General features: G+C 43.8%; 3 protein-coding genes across 4 annotated transcripts in view; 2 read left to right on the top strand and 1 right to left on the bottom strand.

Moving 5' to 3' along the window:
- Positions 1-1,070, bottom strand: part of slc39a5 (solute carrier family 39 member 5) — a 9,458-nt gene extending 8,388 nt beyond the window's left edge. Inside the window, exons 1-2 of the mRNA XM_063016004.1 lie at positions 930-1,070; positions 540-751 (exon numbers count right to left, since the gene is read on the bottom strand). Of these exons, the coding sequence (XP_062872074.1) occupies positions 540-751; positions 930-1,070 (353 nt within the window). The remainder of the gene's footprint in view (positions 1-539; positions 752-929) is intronic.
- Positions 1,071-3,738: 2,668 nt separating this feature from the next.
- rnf41 (ring finger protein 41) lies at positions 3,739-16,806 on the top strand. 2 transcript variants are annotated; one of them, XM_063015588.1, is made up of 7 exons: positions 3,739-3,828; positions 7,138-7,225; positions 12,833-12,947; positions 13,098-13,369; positions 14,374-14,509; positions 14,663-14,766; positions 15,710-16,806. In XM_063015588.1, the coding sequence occupies exons 3-7, from the start codon at positions 12,858-12,860 to the stop codon at positions 16,062-16,064; spliced, it is 957 nt and encodes a 318-aa protein (XP_062871658.1). In that variant the 5' UTR covers positions 3,739-3,828; positions 7,138-7,225; positions 12,833-12,857; the 3' UTR covers positions 16,065-16,806. The 2 variants fall into 2 exon arrangements, with proteins under 2 accessions (XP_062871658.1, XP_062871659.1); XM_063015589.1 differs by lacking the exon at positions 3,739-3,828 and having other exon boundaries at positions 7,213-7,225; positions 12,836-12,947.
- A 7,527-nt stretch (positions 16,807-24,333) lies between these two features.
- Positions 24,334-25,266, top strand: part of dgkaa (diacylglycerol kinase, alpha a) — a 50,216-nt gene continuing 49,283 nt past the window's right edge. Inside the window, exon 1 of the mRNA XM_063014860.1 lies at positions 24,334-24,727. The gene's annotated coding sequence lies outside the window, so the exon portion shown is untranslated. The remainder of the gene's footprint in view (positions 24,728-25,266) is intronic.

Consider the following 25,266-nt stretch of genomic DNA (forward strand, 5'->3'; position numbering starts at 1 on the left):
GTATGTGTATTTGTGTGTATATGTGTGTGTGTATATGTTTGTGTGTGCATGTGTTTATGTGGTTGTGTATAGGTGTGTATGTGTATGTATGTGTATTTGTGTGTATATGTGTGTGTATTTGTGTATATATGTGTATGTGTATTTGTGTGTATATGTGTGTGTGTATATGTTTGTGTGTGCATGTGTTTATGTGGTTGTGTATAGGTGTGTATGTGTATGTATGTGTATTTGTGTGTATAGGTGTGTGTATTTGTGTATATATGTGTATGTGTATTTGTGTGTATATGTGTGTGTGTATATGTTTGTGTGTGCATGTGTTTATGTGGTTGTGTATAGGTGTGTATGTGTATGTATGTGTATTTGTGTGTATATGTGTGTGTGTATATGTTTGTGTGTGCATGTGTTTATGTGGTTGTGTATAGGTGTGTATGTGTATGTATGTGTATTTGTGTGTATATGTGTGTGTGTATATGTTTGTGTGTGCATGTGTTTATGTGGTTGTGTATAGGTGTGTATGTGTATGTATGTGTATCTCTTACTTGTTTCCTGTGTGCTGGTGAGGATGACGATCTGTGTTTACTGGTGGGTGAATATGAACTGGACTGGGTGAGGAATGCTTCACCCCACCATGTCTGATCTCCAGTACGCTGACCTCACCCAGTCCCAGACTCCCCAGTAACTTCTGCAGACCTTCATAAGTCAGAGTCCCGTTGATCCCGTACTCGAGGAATAGACGCTGCAGGTAGTAGCCCTGCAACCCAAACAGTCGTGATCGGTTCTCAGTAATCATGATCCAGATCATCAGAGTGAATTAATGATTAAGCTCAAAATCAAATGTGTTTTTATTTCTCCATAAAATAAATCTAAACTTTATGGTCTGGTATGATTCTGAATAATAAAAGTCACATGATCAGCTTTATTGTTCTTACCTGCTCTGCAAATGCCTCGTTTAATGGCTCAGAGCTATCAACCGGCCGTACAGATTCATTCTTATGTGAATGAGCGAGTGATGAGTGTGTGGATGAAATAACCATTAAACACAAGTAGATGAGCTTAAAATCCAGGTACATCCTGTAAACAAAAACCAGCAGATTAGTACAGTGGGTGCAACAATAAAGTTTTATTGTCCTTCATTCAGCCAGAATGTTTTTTTTTTTACTTTTGTAATGTATATAGGACATTCGTGCCCACCAACTGATTACTAAAACTAAACTAAAATACTTGCAAATAAAAATTACTGAAACTAAAGTGCTTGCAAATAAAAATTACTAAAACTAAAGTGCTTGCAAATAAAAATTACTAAAACTAAAGTGCTTGCAAATAAAAATTACTAAAACTAAAGTGCTTGCAAATAAAAATTACTAAAACTAAAATACTTGTAACTAAAAATCACTCAAATTAAAATACTTGTAAATAAAAATTACTAAAACTAAAACACTTGTAAATGAAAAATACTAAAATTAAAATACTTGCAAATAAAAATTAGAAATAAAAGCAAATAAAAAATACTAAAATACTAAAAAAATACTAAAATTTAAATACTTGCAAATAAAAATTAGAAATAAAAGCAAATAAAAAATACTAAAACTGAAATAAAAGCAAAAGAAAATTACTAAAACTAAAATAGTTGCACATAAAAATATAACAAATAATACATTAAAACATTGATTTTTAGTTTTAATTAAAAATCTAATTCAAATCAGAACTTGGAAACTTTGCACTCTATAATAAATTGTACTACGTATTATTATTATTGTTATTATTATTATTATAAAAGCACCTTTTAAATGACTTACCTGAGATTCTGCTCTTTTCCAGCTTTAAAAAGGTGATAGATTTGTAACCCTGAGCTGAGAGTAGAAGCGTCGAGGTTCTAGTTAATGTTTACAGGCAGTTAAAACGCAGCTGACTTTATGTGATTCCTCTGTATTGATCAGCTCTGTTCTTATTCTGTAGGTATTTGCAGCACTAATCAGACCTGAGTGGTGAGAATGGTTCTGCCGCTGGGTGTGGTGGGAACAGACACACCCCCTTTAACTGGGCAAATTAACAGCATTTACATTCACACTGTTTCCCTCTTGCTACAAATGTAGTAGTTTAGCCCATGATCATGTATATCTGTGTTTTAGTGTAGAAGTTTGTTTCATTAATAAAACATTGAGTTCATGTGAACAGGCTACATGCACGTGTGTAGAATTTGCATGTCAGGGCAGATGTAGGATTTTAGTTATTTTCAAAAATTATGATCGAATCTGCTGTAAAAATCAATTAACACACAGCACATCTAATATCTGGTTATATGTTTCTTAATCAGCCATTTTTTAGCAAATTGACCCGGATTGCATCCAAAGTTAAGATATTTTGAAATAATCTCATTTTTTCTGATTCACCTTCTGCAATATAAGAGTTGTAAGACTGTTGTAAGTTATAAGAGTTATAAGACTGGTGGTAAAACAGCCCAAGATCAAAATACCTCCACCAGCATGCTAAACAGTGGGGACGGTGTTTGCTGGGTTTAAACTCCTCACTTTTTAGTGTGAGCAGCAACAAGCTTTAAGCAGGGACCTCTTTTGTGACTGCAACTTTTAAGTTCAAGATGATTTAAGCTTGCTTGACTGAGGACAGGGTTATTTGTGTGTTTATAATTTATGGTTGTATTATTTATACTTAAATGAACTTGTGAATCCAACTGATTTAAATTAATGGCAGACCTGTTTTATCTGATTATCAACACAGCATAACAGTTTCTTTCTGTCTTTAGTTTTATAGAATTATAAAGTTATTAAAAACAAACTCAAATTCCTGATACAGAAGAATGTACCTTAAAAATGTAGATAAATAATTAACAAATCTGTGTGTCCCTTTCAAGTCTACTTATAGAAACTTTCATCTTGAGGCAAGTAAGTTTGTATTGTAACTATAACTATTTATTATACAGTATATGTATATAACTATGTTATCATCTCATTAGTGCAATTCCAGTGGCTTAGTGGGTAGCACTGTCACCTCACAGCAAGAAGGTCCTGGGTTCGATCCCCAGGTGGAGTTTGCATGTTCTTTCCGTGTCTGTGTGGGTTTCCTCCAGGAGCTCCGGTTTCCTCCCACAGTCCAAAGAGCCAAAGACGTGCAGTCAGAATAATTGGAGATGCAAAATTGTCCATGACTGTGTTTGATATTAAACTTGTGAACTGATGAATCTTGTGTAACCAGTAACTACCTGTCCTGTCATGAATGTAACCAGTTTGTAAAACATGACGTTAAGATCCTAATAAAGAAATAAATAAACACTAGTGCAATACTTCTAATACTTAATACCCAAACACACACTGGAATGGAATAGCTTATCAAATGACCTTAAAGTTCTAACCATTCTAACCAGTTCTAATTCATTATAAATATATACATTTTAAACAATTAATATTAAAATTAGTAACTAAGTGAAAGCTATTAAAAATAGTAAAACGTATATTTGGCTTTAACTGATGTTTATATTTTCTAAAAAATCATTAATACATTAATTTTATCTACATATATGGTATGTGATGTGATGCTTCATCTGTCGAATATTTTCAAGGTCCTCTATGGCTGGATCTCAAATACGTTCATCTGCCCTATACGTGTGCACTACATAAAGTTTGTAGTGATCACTAGCTAGTGCACTTTAAACTTAACAATAGGTAATTTGAGACTCGGTTCGTGGGAGGACTCATAAGTGACAAACGCATCGGTTTCGCAGGAAGAGGAAGGTGTTGTACGGACGACTACATGAACATTGGGAACGTTTAAATAAATACACCAAGTTAACGATTTATGTCCATGCTGGAACAGGTAATGTCAATTTATTTGCAGAATTGTTGTGTATAATGGGGTGTTTGTGCTGTTTAAATAGCGAGCGGAACAGCTGCTTAGATCTCTGTGTTCCAAATGGATGGATGCTTTCACTTACTAGTTAGAATTTTGGGAGTTTTGGGAGTAAGGAGACCTTTAAAGAAACAACATTATTGCTTATATATATATATATAAACGATAATTAGTAAGTGATCATTTAAAAGATTTTTTTAATTTAATTGTAAGTAAACATGTGTAGCCTGTGTACTAGCTTGACATAGTGTTTCCTACCCATTTTCAAATCCCATGTGCTCATTGGCTGTAAAGTGTGTCACATATCTTTGAGCGAATGAAATGCGGCGAATGTGGTCTACTGACCAATCCTAGCACAGGAGGCGGGACGTTCCTGAAAACGGGTAGGGAAAATGCTAGCTATGTTGCTGACGCAAGTAGACCACAACGAATTAGCTTAAAATGGCTTATCATTTATTAAAACATTCATATTTAGGTCATAAATTTAGTAATTCTTCATTAGTTAGTCAGAATTAATATTTATTTTATCTAGATATTTGTTTATCCACAGTCTGGCAGCTTTGATTACCCAGCTAACGTTAGCTCGATGTGTCATTTATACAGTCGCAGCTAAAAATAAGTGACTGACTGATGCTCAGTTAACGTCTATTTTATTTTAATCATATTTTATGCGAACTGCATCTATCAAGCATTACAATTAGAAGCCTGGTGTGTGTACATGACCGTCTAGCTTCAGTTCAGATCAAAAGATTACATACACTTGTAAGGAACACATTGTATGGCCAAAAGTATCTGGACACCTGACCATGAACTTGTTGGGCATCCCATTCAAAAACAATGGACCTTAATACAGAGATTGTTCCCTCTTGTGGCTAATAAAACCTCCACCTATCTGGGAACCTTCCACAAGACTTTGGAGGGCGTCTTGATGTTAAATGATAAGGTTTAAATCATAGCTGACAAAGCTGTTTAATAGGGTTGAGGTTCGGGCTCTGTGTTCGGTGCTCCCATGTCCACTATTAAACCTTACAGCTCATTCAAAATGCAGCTGCCTGTTTGTTTTTTAACCAACCTAAACACTTCCACATCACCCCACTGCTGCGTTCTCTTCACTGGCTTCCTGTAGCTGCACACATTCACTTTAAAACACTGATGCTCGCCTACAAAGCCAAAAATGGAGCAGCCCCAAGTTACCTTCGTGGTCTAATCAAACCCCGCTCTGTACCACGCAACCTCCGAGCCACTAGTCTCGCCCGACTTGATCCTCCACCCAGGACTCGAGGAAGATGAGCATCAGCATCAAGGTTCTTCTCTGTACTGGCACCCAAGTGGTGGAACGAACTTCATCTGTCTGTCCGAACATCTGAGTCTCTCGCTGTCTTTAAAAAACGATTAAAAACCTTCATCACCTCTTTACTTAAACACTTAAGCTGACTTGTACTTACTTACCAACACTCACTAATACTAATTCATTTCTTGCAAAAAAAACACACAAAAAAAACCAACAACTTTGGTTCTAACAGGTTTTAGCAGATTTGTGTTCTTGGACTGTTGTCTACTTAAACTAGAGTAATGAAATGTTTACTGTGGAAGCTCTTCTGTACGTCGCTCTGGATAAGAGCGTCTGCTAAATGCCGAAAATGTAAATGTGTCAAAACATTATTTATGGACCTTGATTCATGCACGGCAGCACTCGTTCTGAGCTAGGAAAGGACTTTAGGTGAAGTTGAACCCCCTAAATCTAATAACTAGGAGGAGGGGTGGCACGGTGGCTCAGTGGGTAGCACTCGCCTCACAGCAAGAAGGTCTGGTTCCTTTCTGTGTTGAGTGTCTGTGTGGGTTTCCACCGGGAGCTCCGGTTTCCTCCCACAGTACAAAGACGTCCAAGTGAGGTGAATTGGAGATACAAAATTGTCCATGACTGTGTTTGTTGTGTTTTTTGTTTTTTTTTCATTAGATCTATAAAGACCTGAAGAAAAGCTTGATTAAAAAAAACTCCAGTGGTCCATTGGACAGCTCTGGAATTAACCAGAATACCACTATCAGTACCCAGTTATACAAATACTCTTTACTGGATGGGCACAATTTCCACATACATACTTCAAATTCTTGTGAGACGCCTTATCAGAAGAGTGGTGGGTAGCTGAAAAGATCACGTAGACCTCATTTTATTTTAAGGGGCATCCGTCAATCCTCAAATTCCTCAATAGTAGAAGACTGAAAGCGTACACATGTAATACAAGAGCACTAAAACGAGCACAGAACACAGTGATACTCCGGCTGTGGCATTACAAAAACAAACAAGCAAACAAGGGATGTCCAAAATGTTCATGGTAAGGTGTCCAAATACTTTTGGTCATATAGTGTATGTGGTTATACCAGTAGCAGTGCACTTGCTGCTTTTTTGATGCCTTTCCTTTGTGAGGTATAGATTAGCTTACGGCTCTCTGCTTTTGCTATTTTGTAGTAAAAATACTTGTATTATTTATTCCTTATTGTGTTCACACGTGCTGTGGATTTAAATGAAATGGGATTTTAAAAGGTGCAGAAATGAGCAGTATTAATGCAGAATTATTGAGGGGTGTCTTCTAAGCGTCCCTCCCTCCGTTCAGTCTGTGTTACTGAGCTGAAACTAGGTCATTACCATCCCAGTGGGATCAACACCCCCCTTTTCCCAAACCTCTAAACACGGGAAGATCTGCAGCCCAGGATTCATCATTAATTAAACATCGTTGAGCTGTTTACACCTACCTGAACAAAAACACTAATCAGTTTTGAGTTAGAGCCACATAAGACTTGAGCAATGTGCTTTTAATTTAGCAGATTTCAAAGCTGCAATGCTGTTAATTATTTACAAAAAGGAATAATGAGCTCATCCACTGTGTGAAACCTGCCATATATCCATATAAATGGAACATATACGTACTAAATGTTTTAAATACTTACAGCAGCGACATGACTCGAGACTGTGTAAAATCTTTAATCAAATCTAAATGAAAACAGTCCTTAAGTTTTTAGAAAAAACTGGCCTAAAAACACAGTGTAGCATATTTTAAATAAATAAATAAGGTATCATTCCTTTTAAATTTCTTTAATGATTTTTTTTACATATGATTATCACCCTACATAATTCACGACTGTGTAAATGGCGTCACATATACATACACATACATAAGCCTGCCAAGCTCCAACCTATACACATCTACCTGGTTCAAAGATACGATCAGTATTTACTGAAGAGTGATGAATATTTCCTGTCTGGCTTTTCTCCTTTAGGACACCATGAGTTTCATCTAGGAGGTTTTTCTTTACTGACCCATGAAGACTGACCAGCAGGGAACCACGAGAGCAGGGCTGCACTGAGGTAAACCTTTCTTCTCCTCCCACCCACAGTAGTTTGTGTGTTTTGAGGCAGCGCTGAGGTCTGAATGTTATTGTTTACATGTTTTAAGATCTGACTCATGTACTGAGGAATGACCCTGTTCTGCCCGTGCCTGTCTCACTCACTATATCAGTCGCAGCAAAGACAGACGTGGCGGTTTTAAGACTTTACTGATTTACCAGACAACAGTCCAAGAATATAAATCTGCTGAATAAAATCGTTAGTAAGTAAGTACAGGTCAGCTTAAGTGCTCAGTAAAGAGGTGATGAAGGTTTTTATTCGTCTTTTGAAGACAGTGAGCGACTCGGATGTTCGGAAAGATAGCGGACGCTCGTTCCACCACTTGGGTGCTGGTACAGAGAAGAGCCTCCATGCTGATGCTCGTCTTCCTTGAGTTCCGGGTGGAGGATCAAGTCGAGCGAGACTAGTGGTACAGAGCGGGGTTTGATTAGGCCTCGAAGGTAGCTCGGGGCTGGTCCATTTTTGGCTTTGTAGGCGAGCATCAGTGTTCTAGACTGAATGAGTGCAGCTACAGGAAGCCGGTGAAGAGAACGCAGCAGTGGGGTGATGCGGCGGCGTTTAGGATGAGTTGCAAGCGTTTATTAGTGGACACAGATTACTGAAACAATCCTCAAATTCCTCTATAATATAAGATTGAAGACATTTATATAAATAATACAAGACCAATAAAAGGGTGGCTAAGTGGGTAGCACTGTCGCCTCACAGCAAGAAGGTCCGGGTCCTTTCTGTGTAGTGTTTGCATGTTCTCCACGTGTCTGCGTGGGTTTCCTCCGGGTGCTCCGGTTTCCTCCCACGGTCCAAAAACATGCAGCCAGGCTAATCGGAGACACTGAATTGCCCTGTAGGTACCCGGCCGCTAGGATGCATAAACCAGTGCATTGTAGTGCACGGTTAAATAGTGAGGGCCGTATGAGGAAGGGCATCCGGCGTAAAAACCGTGCCAGATCAATAATGCGGATCACGATACACCGACGACCCCTAACGGGAGCAGCCGGGGAAATAGAATACAAGACCAATAAAAGCTGGCATAAAACACAGATTCCTGCCATGACTTTTACAAATGTGACAACATGGCACTATAAAAACAACAAACATATCAAAGTGTGTGTGTGTGTGTGTGTGTGTCTGTGTGTGTCTGTGTGTGTCTGTGTGTGTCTGTGTGTGTCTGTGTGTCTGTGTGTGTGTGTGTGTGTGTGTGTATGGAGGGGGGGGGGGGGGGGGGGTCAAAAATCCAGGCTCATAAACATACACGTTCTTCTTTTTTATTGCATTTTACAAAACGTCCCAAGTTCTTCAGAAATAGGGTTTGTATTTTTTTCCCAAATCTACTCAAGCCAGTGTGATACCACATTCATTCACAAGAGGGCGCTCAGAGAAAATGTATCTGCAGAAGGTGGAGTAATTCTGATTTAAAACAGCTTCTAGTGTTGAAAACACAAAACTAGTCATGTCTAATAACTGATGTGTATCTGTATCTCAGACGGGCCAATCGTTATCCGTACAGGCGCCCAGCCCGCCGGTAGCAGAGCTGAGATTCAAACTTACGAGTTTGGGATGTCTGTGCTGGTGAGCCAGTGTGTTTTACTGCTGCGCCACCCACCCGTGCTTCCATATTTACATTTTTGCCATTTGTTTGTTTGTTTATTAGGATTTTAACGTCATGTTTTACACTTTGGTTACATTCATGACAGGAACGGTAGTTACTCATCACACAAGATTCATCAGTTCACACATTTATATAGAACACAGTCATGGACAATTTTGTATCTCCAATTCACCTCACTTGCACGTCTTTGGACTGTGGGAGGAAACCGGAGCTCCCGGAGGAAACCCACTCGGACACGGGGAGAACATGCAAACTCCACACAGAAAGGACCCGGACCGCCCCACCTGGGAAGCGAACCCAGGACCTTCTTGCTGTGAGGAGACAGTGCTACCCACTTACCCACCGAGCCGCCCTTTTTTTTGGCCATTAATCAGTCACTTTTATTATTATTATTATTTTATTTATGACTTCCAGTTGAGAGTTAAGGACCTTGCTCAAGGGCCCAACAGTGGCAGCCTGGCAGTGGTGGGGCTTGAACCAGCGACCTTTCTGCTTACTAGTCCGGTACCTTAACCACTAGGCTACACCTGCCCCAGCACTGTTTGTAGTACTCTTATAAAACGATTTATTGGGGCAGCACGGTGGCTCAGTGGGTAGCACTGTCGCCTCGCAGCAAGGTGGGGCGGTCCGGGTCCTTTCTGTGTGGAGTTTGCATGTTCTCCCCGTGTCTGTGTGGGTTTCCTTCCACAGTACAAAGACGTGCACGTGAGGTCTTGTGTGCGCAGTAACTATCGTTCCTGTCATGAATTAAAATCCTAATAAATAAATAAATGCTGGCAGCGATGCCATCTCAGACAGCTGTGCGTCAGAATGCCTCTCTAACACGTCCTGCTGTTATTAAAGGTCGTGGGACGTGTGCCACTTCACATGCCAGTCGAGCTCTCCTCTGACGTGACCGACGGCAGAGATAATGAGCCGGAGCGGGCGCGGCCCGGGTCTGGCTCTGTGCCGGTGTTATTGATGCGTGCAGATAATGAGCGGTTCATCCTGAACAAAAAGAAAGCGAGTATTTCAGGACCGAGTGCTTCTGAGCAGGTTTTACACCCTCAGTACAGCCAGCGCTTTGTTACTTCAGTTCACAAGCTTTACGTTTCAGTGTGGGTGGTGCAGCATTAAATCCAGGGTTCAGATCCCCAGCAGTTCACATACAGACATGATTGGCTGTGTCTTGTAGCTTAACGATTTGGCCAGTTGTACCCGAGTGGTTAAGGTACCGGACTAGTAATCAAAAGGTCGCTGGTTCGAAGCACCACCACTGCCAGGTTACCCCTGTTGGGCCCTTGAGCAAGGCCCTTAACCCTCAGTTGCTTAGACAGCATTCTGTCACTCTACTGTAGGTCACTGGATAAAAGCATCTGCTAAATGCCAAAAATGTAAATGGATACTGGACTGAACCGCAAGGTCACTCTTGGACTCTTGAGCAAGACCCGTAATGCTCACTTGGTGTCAGAAGTGGGGTATTGAACTAAAAGTGAGCATGTAAAATGTGGCTTCTGGGAAGAATTTGCCCCTTTGCTTATAGGCAGTAAACCCATGAACAACGATCGGCCTGTTGTTCAGATATGGGCGGGACTAAGCCGGATGGGGTCTCTCTCTCCCATGACTGGTGCAATTACGACCTCTGCTGGCTGATTGATGGCGCCTGCACAGAGATGAGAAAAGAGTGCTGTCAGTGTGTGTCTCTCCGTACACAACGCTGAGCTGCACTGCACTCATCAAAGTGTTGGTGATAAGATGCATACGGCTGCGGCCCACGGCTCAGAGGGGGCGTGGGTAAGATGCAGTCGGGTACTGCACACATGTCAGAGGGGCATAAAAAGAGACTTCAGTCTGTAGGTTAGCCGTCTGGAGCGTGAATCTGACGTGTAGCTGTAGGGTGATCGAAGTGCGTGGCGAGACTGTGGGCACATCCTGGCGATCGAAAAGGCCGCCACACTAAATCATCCCGATCAGAATTATTCCTGAGCAAATGAAACGCATTCGGTTTTGTTTACTTGGTTTTTTTTTTTTTGTATTTTTGTGAGGTCAGAATGGCAGGATTTGCATGCTGCTTTGTTTGTTTGTTGTAGAGAGTTAGATAACCTTGGCATGGCACGCCCAGCAGTGATGGCGAGAAACAAAACAAAAAAAAATGCCGGCATCACGTCAGGGCCGGTCTGTTCACTACTGAATTTGTGCCAGATTTTTGCCACTTTCATCACGAGCATACGCAGACCTGGAATACAGTACGCCACGTCTGTGTGCCACCTCAGCCTGGCACTGCCTTATTAAGCACTCTAATGCCCAAAACAGTAGTCAGAACATCCGTAATCTCATACTCGGTGGCCCGAACATACACACGGGCGCACACTGCCTCACCTGATGGGTATTAACCAGACATGAGAACAGGTCACCTTTGTACAGGTGCTGCGATCACATTACCTGTGTGTGTGTGTGTGTGTGTGTGTGTGTGTGTGTGTGTGTGTGTGTGTGTGTGTGTGTGTGTGTACAAAGGAAATATGCACAAACGTACACTAGGGCCAAAAGTATTTGGACACCTGATCATGAGCTCGTCGGACACCCCATTTCAAAAACAAACGGTATTAAACTAGAGTGACCCCTGTGATCTTATCAGCTGGAACAACGGCTTTTTAACACGACTCTGGAAAAATCCCGACCAATTCTGTGGACGCCGGTTCAATAGGGCCAGTGATAGCTCAGTGGTTAAGGTACTGGACTAGTAAACAGAAGGGTGCCGGTTCAAGCCCCGCCACCACCAAGTTGCCACTGTTGGGTCCCCGAGCAAGGCCCTTAACCCTCAATTGCTCATCGTGTTCCGCTCATCGTGTAAGTCGCTTTGGATAAAAGCGTCTGCTAAATGCTGAAAATGTAAATGGACGCAGAGGGAGGGAGTCAAAACACGGACGGGAATTTTCTATTTGTACCTTGCTACCTTGGTTTCATTGGTACCGTGTACCTGTGGTCATTCGTTTTTCACTTCGAATCCCAAAGTACAAGAAAACGGGCCGATTGTCATTTTTTGTTTCAAGATCAGAAATCTAATAACAAACGGGCAGAAATAAAAAAAACGGGTCGTATTTTAATTTTCCGAAATCAACATTTTTTTATCAGTTCAACCGGAAATAAACGTGCAAGCGTGTGCACGCGCTGACGTGTATATTTCATACATAGACAGTTAAAAAAGTAATAATAATTGTTGTTCTGACTTTTGTGTTTGTATATTTGACGTGCATATATTTGCTCTATCTGCAAAAAAACTAACATTTTGTTGAAGTGATTTCCGTACTGGACGTTTTATGATCGCCTGACGTCCGAGACGTAATTTATTAATTTCTCTTGTATTATAGTATTTCTTGTTCTCCGCCAATAAACATCCAAAAATTATTAAATCACACGAACTCTGCAGTAAACAAGGAGCAAACAACAATTAAATGTATTTTATATATTTATATAATATATGTTATTTTGTTAATTTTTAGTTAAAGCTATTTCTTAAATTAGAACAGAATTGAGTCCTATATATATATAAAATATATTAATGTAAATTCTTATTCTTAAAATAGCCCTTTTGCTTAGGAAAAATAGTTCTTGTGTGAATTACAGGGGCAGGAAAAAGTACGGCAGACGCAACTCTGGTCTTCTCTTCTCTTGTGCGTGATTTACACTCTCTCTATTTGAAGCAAATATACATGTGCACACGCTTGCACGTTTATTTCCGGTTGAACTGATAAAAAATGTTGATTTCGGAAAATTAAAATACGACCCGGTTTTTTTTTTATTATTTCTGTTTGTTTGTTATTTGATTTTTGATCTTGAAACGAAAAACGAAAAACGGCCGGTTTTCTTGTTTTTCAGTTTTTGTAGTGAAAAACGAATGACCGAAGGTACACGGACCAAAAATCCATGTAATTTTTGATTTGTGAATCATGTGGCCTCCTCCTTATCTTCTCTGTCCGGTCCAGGAGGCGGGCGATCCAGTGATGTGCAATGGGGTACGACGTCACCAGGTTCCAGGGGGAAGTGGATGAGGATCTGCTCTGTCCCATTTGCAGCGGCGTGCTGGAGGAGCCAGTGCAGGTCAGTCCGAACCACCAGGGGCAGCGTTTAGCACCTAATCCTAGTAAAAAAAACTCGAGGGAATGTAAAGCTTGCTTGACCGAGTACACTGTTCTGCGTGTTACCGAGAGGACGCCTCTGACCCCGTGTTTCCTCCTGTGTGTCCTTCAGGCCCCGCACTGCGAGCATGCCTTCTGTAACGCCTGCATCACTCAGTGGTTCGCGCAGCAGCAGATCTGCCCGGTGGACCGCACCGTGGTGACGTTGGCGCACCTGCGCCCGGTGCCCCGCATCATGCGCAACATGCTGTCCAAGCTGCAGATCTCGTGCGACAACGCCGGCTTCGGCTGCACGGCCACGCTGCGCCTCGACCAGCTCCAGTCCCACCTCAAGGACTGCGAGAACAACCCGAAGCGACCGGTCGTCTGTGAGGAGGGCTGCGGGTACGACATGTTTATGATCATGTATAGAATAGAATAGAATCGAATAACATGAGCTATGAGACACCGGGATAGGGACTCCACCAGTCCTTTAATACTCTCTATGGCTGTTCATGAGCTTGTTGGACACCCTGTGTCAAAAACAAACTGTGTGATCTCAGATACTTCTCAGTTACCAACAGCCAATCAGGTCCAGAATCGGCCACACCAGGATAACCCACCAACACCTGATTAATGGAGAAAACCCCCCAACCTGTGAAATCTGCCAAACACCTGTAGGACGCCTTAAATACACCAAACGGAGGCAACCTACCTACCTTAACCTACCTTGAAGCCATAAAATTAAGAATGAAAATATAAAATAGCCCAAATTATAAAGACAAGATAAACTAGAGAGGTGCATCTCCTGAAGAAAATGCGATGTTGAAACGGTGTTGATATCTCGAACTTTTAAAAAATGAATGGAAGTGGCCGCTCATGTGGCGCAGCGGTAAAGTACGCTAGCGCACCAGGGTTGGGGTTTCGAATACATCGTATCGACTGGGTTGGGTGGCTGCATGAACAACGATCGGCTGTTGGTCAGAGGGTAAGAAGTCGGATCGTAGGTCCTCATAACCGGTGCGTTTGCGCCCCCTGCTGGCGCCTGCACAGGGCTGAGGGATAACGCTGATGGGGGTGTGGCCCTCCGTGCACAGTGCCTGTCTAGTGTATGAACTCGACCCGTGGAGGTGAAAAATGCAGTCTGTACTGACTGTACGTGCCGGAGGGGGCGTATGTGAGTTGAGAGGCGTCCTCAGTCAGCGGTGAAGGGTCGGATCAGTATAGAGGACGCACTCGGGGTAACTGGACACGACTAGACTGGGGGATAAAAATTGGGGAAAAAATATAAATAATAATAAATGCTGTATCCAAGTCAGGGTGTCCTCGACGGGCCGTTTGATTTAGAGTTGGAACGGCGTCGATATCTCGAAGATTGCGGACCCGGATGACCTTTGTATCTCTTCCAGGCTGGAGATGCCCAAAGACGAGATGCACAACCACAACTGCATCAAGCACCTGCGCAGCGTGGTGCAGCAGCAGCAGACGAAGCTGGCAGACCTGGAGAAGACGGCGGCCGAGCACAAACACCAGCTGGCCGAGCAGGTTCGACCTCAATAACTCGTCTCGGCACGTATCTACCGGGAAGGAGCGCCCGGAGGCTGCGCAGCCGCTCCTGCTGGCCTGAACGCGTTCTCTGTTTCACACGCTGTCCTGTAATTTTTTTTGCTTAGTTTTGTTTGGTTTTGTTTTGAGCAGAAACGGGACATACAGCTGCTCAAAGCGTACATGAGGGCGATCCGCAGCGCCAACCCCAACATGCAGAATCTGGAGGAGAGCATAGAGTACAACGAGATCCTGGAGTGAGTTTTGCATTTCTGTTTAGTGTCACGGTGTAGCCTAGCGGTTAAGGGTCACCGGTTCAAGCCCCGAACACTCCCAGGTTGCCACTGTTGGACCCTTGAGCAAGGCCCTTAACCCTTAATTGCTTAGACACTATACTGTCACAGTACTGCAAGTCACTTTGGATAAAAGCGTCTGCTGATTGGGTCTGTCTGAAAACCTAATGAGCTGTTTTGCTGCCTTTCTGATCAGCTGCCTCAGTAGAGAGGATTCTAATAAGACATCGGACTCATAAGGCAGATTATTTAGACGCTCTACTTATACTAAGCTAACACAGTTAGCCTCAGGCCATTCAAACCGACGTGCTGAGGCGGCACAACCCGCTAGCACCCCAGCTAACGCCTCCCTCCGTGTACCGAGCCCCAATTTACAAATAAGCGACACGTGTATAATTACACCTTTATACAGATTAAACATCAGCGAGAATGTATTTACGTTTGAAGAGAACTCCGTTGGTTGCTCCGCGTTATATTCGTCCGCCACGTTTGTAGTTTTTTGTGAGAGAAGTCGTGCCGCACTGAATGCTGGGATTTGGCTTCAGCGCTGAGGAGGCGTCGGACGCTCCCTCGTCATTCAGTCAGATCATCACTCGGGATTAAGGCGCCTCAGTAGGAGCATTTTAAGGGATCTAGGAATTTAGACACGCCCTCTTCTCGCGAGAGTAGGATGATGTAACGTGTGTCTATATAGAGCTGGTAGGACTGGAAGCTTAGTGGTTAAGGTACTGCCTAGTAATCACCAAGTTGCCCCTGTTGGGCCCCTGAGCAAGGCCCTTAACCCAGTTCAGTCATAATTGTAAGTCGTTTTGGATAAAAGCGTCTGCTAAATGTTTTTCGGACAGACCCAGTGATTATTCGAGTCTGAATCCTGATGTCCAGTAAGCGTGTCCCTCTCTCTGTTCAGATGGGTGAACTCTCTGCAGCCGGCCCGCGTGACGCGCTGGGGCGGTATGATCTCCACGCCGGACGCCGTGCTCCAGGCGGTCATCAAGCGCTCGCTCATCGACAGCGGCTGCCCGCTGTCCATCGTCAACGAGCTCATCGAGAACGCCCACGAGCGCAACTGGCCCCAGGGCCTGGCCACGCTGGAGACCCGGCAGATGAACCGCCGGTACTACGAGAACTACGTCGCCAAGCGCATCCCGGGCAAGCAGGCGGTGGTGGTGATGGCCTGCGAGAACCAGCACATGGGCGAAGACATGATCCTGGAGCCGGGCCTGGTCATGATCTTCGCCCACGGGGTCGAGGAGATCTTATAGTCCGGACCGGGGTCCGACCCGGGGACTCGTGTTCACCTGGCGTAAAGCACTCGGCATGGAAGCAAACGCAATATGAAGGAGCTGAAGGTGAGAACCTGCGGCCGACCGACCTGTTGCCTTACAAGGACCTTCTAAAGGAAACTGAAGAAATCTGCCCCGCCCTGAAATCGAACCACAACCGAATGCTGGAGTTTTATCAATACCACTGACGGGACTCATCGAAGTAACATCGATTCACCACTTTGTCGATTAGCGTTTTTACAGACTGATGAGGAAAACGTCCTGTAATATAAATGCTCTAATATGTATTTTGTAAATATGGAAGATAAAGAAATATAATATGCTATCTATTCTTGGTATGATAGAGTAGTTAACATGCTTTCGCTGCTTTACGTTAAGTGTTTAGAGCCGCCCAGATCAGAATTAGTCGGCTTTGTTTTCATTAAAGAAGGGTTAAGTGAAATACGGTAGTGGATAATTAATTTGAATGATTTTTTTTGGCCTGAATCACTCTCAGTTTGGACGTCTAAACCCTAAAGCTGCGTTCAAACACTATCGGGCAAAACCGCTTCCTAAAAAGCCTTGGGTAGGACGTTGGCCACCCTGATGCTTGGTTTTAGCACTTCAATCTGACCCAGTTTGCCTCTGACCCTCTCGAAGTAAGACGTTAAATAACATAACATTAAAACCACCTCCTTGTTTCTACACTCACTGTCCATTTTATCAGCTCCACTTACCACATAGAAGCCATGTAGTTCTACAATTACTGACTGTAGTCCATCTGTTTCTTTACATACTTTGTTCTTCAATGGTCAGGACCCCCACAGAGCAGGTATTATTTAGGTGGTGGATGATTCTCAGCACTGCAGTGACACTGACATGGTGGTGGTGTGTTAGTGTGTGTTGTGCTGGTATGAGTGGATCAGACACAGCAGCGCTGCTGGAGTTTTAAATACCGTGTCCACTCATTGTCCACTCTATTAGACACTCCTACCTAGTCGGTCCACCTTGTAGATGTAAAGTCAGAGACGATCGCTCATCTATTGCTGCTGTTTTGAGTCGGTCATCTTCTAGACCTTCATCGGTGGTCACAGGACGCTGCACACGGGGCGCTGTTGGCTGGATATTTTTGGTTGGTGGACTATTCTCAGTCCAGCAGTGACAGTGTCTGATCCACTCATACCAGCACAACACACACTAACACACCACCACCATGTCAGTGTCACTGCAGTGCTGAGAATCATCCACCACCCAAATAATACCTGCTCTGTGGTGGTATGCATGCAGAGAAACAGATGGACTGCAGTCAGTAATTGTACTGTAGAACTACAAAGTGCTTCTGATAAAATAGACAGTGAGTGTAGAAACAAGGAGGTGGTTTTAATGTTATGGCTGATTAGTGTATAGGAAGAGATACTCGATTGCATCAGAGTAGAGCATGTCTCCCACATAGTCCAACACCCACCCACACATAGTCCGGTCGTCCCGCCCTAACCGGAACTCGTTTCATGTAGCAGAGAGCGATATCGCTGCATATCAGCTGAAAGGCTTAACGGTGAACGAAGCATACAATGCTTATCATGTGAAGCCTAGTGCACACTGCCCAGCTTTTGTATTATCTTGGCTGTATTCAAAGAGTGAACTGTCTCCAAACGGCACCGAACCCGGCGTGTAGAGTACGACGACTGTCCTACAGGGTGCGTGTTATCATCCAGCATAAATTATATGCGTACGATATGTAAAACTCACCGTATAGGGCCGACCACAGATACGGAGATACAGAGGCGCTGCTACAGCTATCGGGCTCACGGGGTGTGTCTCAAAGCTCACTCTACTTTATCCAAAGTGCTTATTTGAAGACAGACTGGTAGCTGATCTGTAATGTACTGTATTGACCTTTAATTAATTTAAAGCCAGTTTAAAGTCGTTGACTGTCCTTGTTTTGGACCAGTTGGTCATCGAGTCGCCCCCCTACATGCCCGGTTGCTGAAAAATGCCGAATCTCAGACTAAAAGCACTTGTGCTGAGGCGAGGGCAGTCGATCCAGGCACCCTGGCACCTCTTATATCTCGCAGCGTGTGCACTGTATCCAATCTTATATACAGCACTACATATATACGCTCGACTAGGGTCGGTCAGTAATGTCCGTGCTAGTGCTCGCTCGGGTCGTGACACTACATCGGCGCAGGACTTTGCCACCGCGCTGACTAACCGGGTCAGATGACCAGTCCTGCAGCACAGACTTGGACAGAAGGAACGTAATAGATGTGAATTCTGCTAAAATACTAAATGCCGGCACTTAAGGGAAAGAGCGGAGCGCAGTGCAGCGCAGCGAGGGCCGAGCAGGCGGCGGAATCCGACACGCCGCTTCTTAATGGTTCGTGTGGGCTGTAATCGTTCGTCGCCTCTTTCGTAATAGTCGTGCTTATTACTTGTTCTCAGTGGGAAACACCGGTCTGTACTTTTTCCTGCAGAAAATGAGCGACTTCCGGTCACGAACGGCTCCTCGGATACGCAGCCGTGCTAGATAAAACTAGGAAACAAAGTTTCTGGACAGCGGTGGCCTGTTTTCTATTACAGCCGACCCTTTTTTTCTCTGTTTTATTGATGCATTTTCTCCCAATTTCTCCCGATTTAGCGTAGTCGATCTGTCTTCCGCTGCTGGTGGATCCCTGATTGCAGTCGAGGTGGGTGTATCGCTGCTCACGCCTCCTCCGATTCACGTGCAGCCCTTAGCGGAACCCTTTTTCACCCATGCACTCTGCACAAGCGCCTCTCTATCTGCTAATCAGGGTCCCTACACGGAGTTTGAAGACCCCACCCACATAGTCCGGTCATCCCATCCTAGCAGAGACGTGTCTGCCAATTATGCCCGCTAGATGGCGCCCATCCGAGCAGTGGCAACGCCGAGTTTCGAACCGAGGAGTTCAGAATATCCCGCTGCGCCACCTGGGCGCGCCACAGTCGACCCTTCGTATCTGCGCGGATCAGTTCCGGGACCCTTTGTAGACTCAAATCAATGATTGATCTGCACAGGCGCCTCTCTATCTGCCATTCAGGGTCCTTACACAGCGTTTGAAGACCCCACCCACATAGTCCGGCCATCCCGCCCTAGCAGAAGCGTGTCTGCTACTACAACACCGAGTTTCAAACCGAGGAGTTGAGAATCTCGGCGCCGGTGTGCTAGTGGAATATCCCGCTTCGCCACCTGGGCGCCACAGTCGACCCTTCGTATCTGTGCAGACTCAAATCAATGATTGCACGTCCCACATATAAAAGCGCTTCGTATTTAGATGTAACTTATGCACATCAGAGGGACGACTGCATTCTTTACTTTTTTTAAATACATATACCCCATTTTCCCTCCCAATTTAGTCATATCCAATTCCCCCATCTCATTTCACTTCCTCTAGTGCTGCTGACCTTCACTCCTGATCGAGGAGAATCAGAACTGACACACGTGTGTGAACTATCTACCGACTACACTTCAAATACGACGCTCTCCGAATTACTCAGCGCCCATAATCAGATATATAATGGGACACGTGACGTGAGCTTGTGAGCGTATTTAAAAATCAAGCGTTTGGGTTTGGATGCACAATAAATATGACTGAATATCTTTTAAATCTAATTTCCACAGTAAAAGCAGTTTCTGAGTGAATGTTCTGCCAGACGGCCCTTCCTTATCTGTTCCCTGCTGATTCTGGCCGTTTGTTTGTCTTGCTTTGCCTCGGTGCCACTCTCAGTGTTTGTTTTGCTTCTTTACAGAAATAGTGTTGCAGTTGAGGTTATTTTGCGCTCCGCCCGCGTCTCGCCCGTGTTACTGTACATGCTTGTTTTTTTTTTAACGGTGTAACTTTATTTCAGGCAACCAAAGTGTCGTGTGAGATGTTTTGCTTCTTGTGCTTTTTGTTTGCAGAAAATATCAAAGAAACATGAACTCATATCTTAATACTGTGTCCGGTCTCTGTTTTTTCATTATTTACACTTAAATGAGTCTTTCACAAGCTGCTCACAATAATTAAAGGTGTGAATAAGAGGGAGGAATAATGTGGACCACCCGCCAGTGCTGAGATCTCGAGCTTTCGAGTTCAGATACACAGACATGATTGTTTTATTTGGATGGTGGCTGAAGCACTAGGGTGTATTGACGCCCTGTCCAGGGTGTTCCAGCCTTGCCTAGACCAGAGATCGGATTTGATGCTGCACTCGCATCAGAACAACATTACCATTTTAGTGGCATTGCAGCACTGAGAACGCCCCCATCCAAATCAGCTGGTTCACTTTTCGACTTGTTTCTCGGTTGCTTTATTTTTAGCTGATGGAATGTGACTAGTAATAAACACCAATATCTTTGTTAGCCTTATATAAATCTTACAGCTGCTCAGGTCTATTGAATTTCACCAAGCTGGGCTGGGTAATAACAGCACAGCTCATACTAATGCTGTATATCATTTTATATCACAGTCATTTACACTCCTGAGATAAAAATGGGCCAAACCCAAAATTGCACTAATCCCCAACCCCGACAGTTGAGTGCTGAGTCGAGAAATGATGAGCGAATGGTGACCGAGGTCTCAGGAGTGCACACTCCCACTTCCTGTTCACTATCTGACCAATGGTTGGTTAATGGACCATTAAAATTTTGGGGTTTGGCCCATTTTTTTGCTCATGACTGTACATCATGCTGTGGACAAGTATTCCCTTTCTTTCTAATATTTTCATGTAGAGTATTAGCTGATAAAAATTTGGTTTTAATATCTGTATATAAACAGGGACAGTCTTAATGAACAGGATAAAGCTCCACTGCTGTTCATGCTGGGCGGGGTCATGGTGGATCTGGTCTTCCGGGTTCCTTGGAAACATTGGGTGCAGGGCAACATATTCATCACGGCTTCGAACACACATAGCCAATCGTGTCCATGTAGGCGCCTGTCCAGCATGAGTGACCTGATCTAGCCTGGTGCTTCTCAGCATTAGCAGTTTGTTCCCTCTTTTGCCACAGCATGGCTCTAAAGTGCCGCTCCAGCATTTTCAACCCGTGTCCTCAGATTTCCTGAAATTCCTCCCTTACTGAACCTCAGCAGTAAAATAATAAAACTAAGCCAGTAGTACGTTCACCATCATGATCAGACTTTATTTATTATGTTTGGTTTGATGGAGTCATTTTAAGCACACAAACAATCCTAATCCTCCAGTGTTTGGTATTTCCGAGCTGAATCGGGGAAAGTCCTTTTAATCCTGCCCTTTTGTTGGGTCACTGTGCGGTGGAATGCAGAATGCAGGAATGCATGTTTTCCTCCGTCTGTACACACATTCCGTCCACACACACACACACTGCATAAATCATAGGTAGAAAATGACCTTGTTTGATAAGCGAGACCTGAAACATTTATGTGGGTTTAAATAAAGAAATAAACAAGAAATAAACAATAAAGTGTCTCTTACTCTAGTGTTTGATTATAAACGTCCACAATTTATACAGTTTTGTGCATGTTCTCACTGTATCCATGTGTGTTTCTTGTGCTGCTACAATTTTCTTGTACTTCCTACCTTCTACCTTGTGCTCCAGGCCTTCTGGGTGGGGCACAGGACCGAATGCAACCCTAAAAGTAGTATTAGTTTTACTTTTTTTTTTTTTTTTCCGGCTGCTCTTGTATTTAGGTGTCGCCACAACAGATCTGGTTTGCATATCAGACTTTGTACAGTTTCATGCTGAATGCCTGTCTTTATGCAACCCTCCTATTTATTATCCGGGCTTGGGACCGGCACTGAGAGTGCATTGGTAAGTGCGCCTCCCAGTGGCGAGGCTGTGCCCCTGTTAGGAAATTAAAATAATAGTGAATTGTTAAGAAATTAAAATTATAGTTGTTGGGAAATTAAAATAATACCCTCTACTTTTAGGCTCTGATTGACCGTGACAGAGAGTGACAAAAGATAGGAGCTGTACGTGCTGAACGCACACAATGTTCCACAACCATTGTTTTTGGTACGTGGTGATTGCTTAACTATCAAGGCCACTAGAGGCAATTGCAGATTGTGAAAAACATCTCTGTATATCATAATAAATTCCGCTCTCCCCTGAACCAAGGAAGGGCTAACTGATAAAAGACACACATGCATTCTGCTCGTGGTCAGTTCTCCTTTTTCACTCGCTGAGACAGGGAAAACTACCCGTGGCCACGTAGAGACTGGGATTGCCGTTTCTGTTTTAAAAAATTCAGTAAATGACTAAACTAAACGTTTGTGTTGTGTGATCAATCAAACCAAAGATTCGTCGTTGACACCCCCTTTTTATTTTTATTTGTACAGACACTGAACAAATGAGTGCCTCAGATCAGCAAGGGGGAGGCACGGTGGCTCGGTGGGTAGCACTGTCACCTCACAGCAATAAGGTCCTGGGTTCGATCCCCAGGCGGGACGGTCCGGGTCCTTCCTGTGTGGAGTTTGTATGCTCTCCCCGTGCCTGTGTGTCCAAAAACATGCGGTCAGGTTAATTGGAGACACTGAATTGCCCTATAGGTGAATGGGTGTGTGTATGTGTGTGTTGGACTGGCGCCCCATCCAGGGTGTTACTGTGTGCCCTGCGCCCATTGAAAAGCTGGGATAGGCTCCAGTCCCCCCACACAAACACACACACACACACGACCCTGATTGAATAAGCGGTTAAGAAAGTGAGTGAGTGAGATTAGCAAGGAGGAAGTGAGGGCACCTATAAAGAGAAAAGTAGAAAGGCAGTTGGCCCAGATGACGTACCAGTGGAGGCACGGAAATGTTTAAGAGAAACAGCAGATTGTTTAACAAAATCTTGAAATGTGAGAGGATGCCTGATGAGCGGAGAACCTGTGTAATGGTACTGATTTTTAAGAATAAAGGTAATGTGCAGAGCTGCAGCAACTACAGAGACATAAAGTTAGTCAGCCACAGCATGAAGATCTTGGAAGGAGAAGTGGAAGCTGGTTGGGAGAAGAAGTGAAGATTAGTGAGCAGTGATATGGTTTCATGCTGACAAAGTTCACCACAGTTGTGATGTTTGCTTTGAGAACGGTGATAAAGTACAGGGACGAGCAGAAGGAGTAACTGTGTGTGTTTGTAGACCTGGAGAGAGTTTATGATAGGGTGCGGAGAGGGGAGCTGTGGTGCATTATGAGGAAATCGGGCGTGGCTGAGAAGTATGTGAGGGTGGTGCAAGAAAAGTACAAGGACAGTGTGACAGCGCTGAGGTGTCAGACTGGTTTCAAGTGGAAGTGGGACTGGATCAAGGATCAGCTCCGAGTCTGTTCTGGTTTGAGATAGTCATGGACAGGCGGGCGGACGAGGTTAGGCAGATTTGTAGTGAAAGGATCTAGGAAGGAGGTTGAGGTTAGCAGGAGTAAAACGGTGTACATGTGCATAAAGGAGAGGGAGGGTGGCGGAAAGGTGCACTTGCAAGTGGACGAGTTTAAATTTTGGGGTCCTTGTCTGCTGTATCCTGGTCAGGGTCATGGTGGGTCTGGTTTCACCAGAATCAATGGGCATCCCAGCCTTGGCCATTCCCCAAAGACAGCCAATCATCTCTATAGCCAGTGATAGCCAGTGATAGCTCAGTGGTTAAGGTACTGGACTAGTAAACAGAAGGTTGCCGGTTCAAGCCCCGCCACCACCAAGTTGCCACTGTTGGGTCCCTGAGCAAGGCCCTTAACCCTCAATTGCTCATTGTGTTCAGCTCATTGTGTAAGTCACTTTGGATAAAAGCGTCTGCTAAATGCTGAAAATGTAAATGTAAATGTATATGGAGACACCTGACTGGTTGATAGCACCACTGGGGATCAGAACCCTGGATCCCAGTACTAGTGGGCTAGTGCAATTTACTTCTGTGCCACCCGGGTGGCCACATGTATTATTGTTGTTGTTGCACAGCACTGGGATGCTGAGTTCGAACCTCACCTCCGGTCAGTGTCTCACCGTCTATAAGAGTTTGGAATGTTTTCCCACGTCCTCTTGAGTTTGTTATGGGTGATTCAGTTTCCTCCCACTCCCAGAGGGGGCTCTGTACCCACGAAATTACTGCTATACATGCATCATACGTATGTGCAATGTATACGTTATGCTGGTGTGTGTGTAAGTGTGTGTGAGTGTATGGGCGGTACTGGAGCTCAGTAGGTGTGGCAGTACACTGGATCACTCAGTGCTGAAGGGCTTGATTTGGTTTGACAAGCTTTAATGCTTTACCGCCATTCTGAGTCGGAGAGCAAAGCACATTTACACACATTATCGCACTCTCACACACTTACACACACTCACACACACTCACACGTTCATACACTAGTGTACACTCTCTCTCTCTCTCTCTCACTCTCTCTCTCTCTCACACACACACTCACACACACTCACACGTTCATACACTAGTGTACACTCTCTCTCTCTCTCTCTCTCTCTCTCACTCTCTCTCACACACACACTCACACACACTCACACGTTCATACACTAGTGTACACGCTCTCTCTCTCTCTCTCACTCTCTCTCACACACACACACACTCGCACACACACCGCGGCTGAGTGTCAACTTCAGTTGGTTGGTGTTCCTGCTGCAGTAACTCGGTGCGGGTTGGTGTTGGTGTGTATGTGCGGATATCAGCGCAGTTCTAACGTCTTCATTTCATCAACTGTATCCTGAAACAGGTACTGCTTTACTTTACTACTGCTTTACTTTACTACTGCTTTACTTTACTACTGCTTTACTTTATTACTGTACTGTAAATATCTCATACACACTGCTTTACTTTGTTACTGCACTACAAGTATCACATACACTGTTTTACTTTATTGCTGCACTGTAACTATCTCATTCACTGCACTGCAAGTATCTCACCCTAAATATCTCATACACACTGTTTTATTTCATTACTGCACTGCAAGTATCTCTTCCTAAATATCTCATACACTGTTTTATTTCATTACTGCACTGCAAGTATCTCACCCTAAATATCTCACAAACTGTTTTATTTCATTACTGCACTGCAAGTATCTCACCCTAAATATCTCATACACACTGTTTTATTTCATTACTGCACTGCAAGCATCTCACCCTAAATATCTCATACACACTGTTTTATTTCATTACTGTACTGCAAGTATCTCACCCTAAATATCTCATACACTGTTTTATTTCATTACTGCACTGCAAGCATCTCACCCTAAATATCTCATACACACTGTTT

The sequence above is a fragment of the Trichomycterus rosablanca genome, chromosome 19 (genome assembly GCF_030014385.1).
Source record: "Trichomycterus rosablanca isolate fTriRos1 chromosome 19, fTriRos1.hap1, whole genome shotgun sequence".
NCBI classification, from domain to species: Eukaryota; Metazoa; Chordata; class Actinopteri; order Siluriformes; family Trichomycteridae; genus Trichomycterus; species Trichomycterus rosablanca.

Coding starts and splice junctions, on each gene's coding strand:
- rnf41 (XM_063015588.1), top strand. CDS start 12,858: ATGGGGTACGACGTCACCAGGTTCCAGGGGGAAGTGGATGAGGATCTG. Junction 12,948..13,097: donor TGCTGGAGGAGCCAGTGCAG/GTCAGTCCGAAC, acceptor TGTGTCCTTCAG/GCCCCGCACTGCGAGCATGC. Junction 13,370..14,373: donor GTCTGTGAGGAGGGCTGCGG/GTACGACATGTT, acceptor TATCTCTTCCAG/GCTGGAGATGCCCAAAGACG.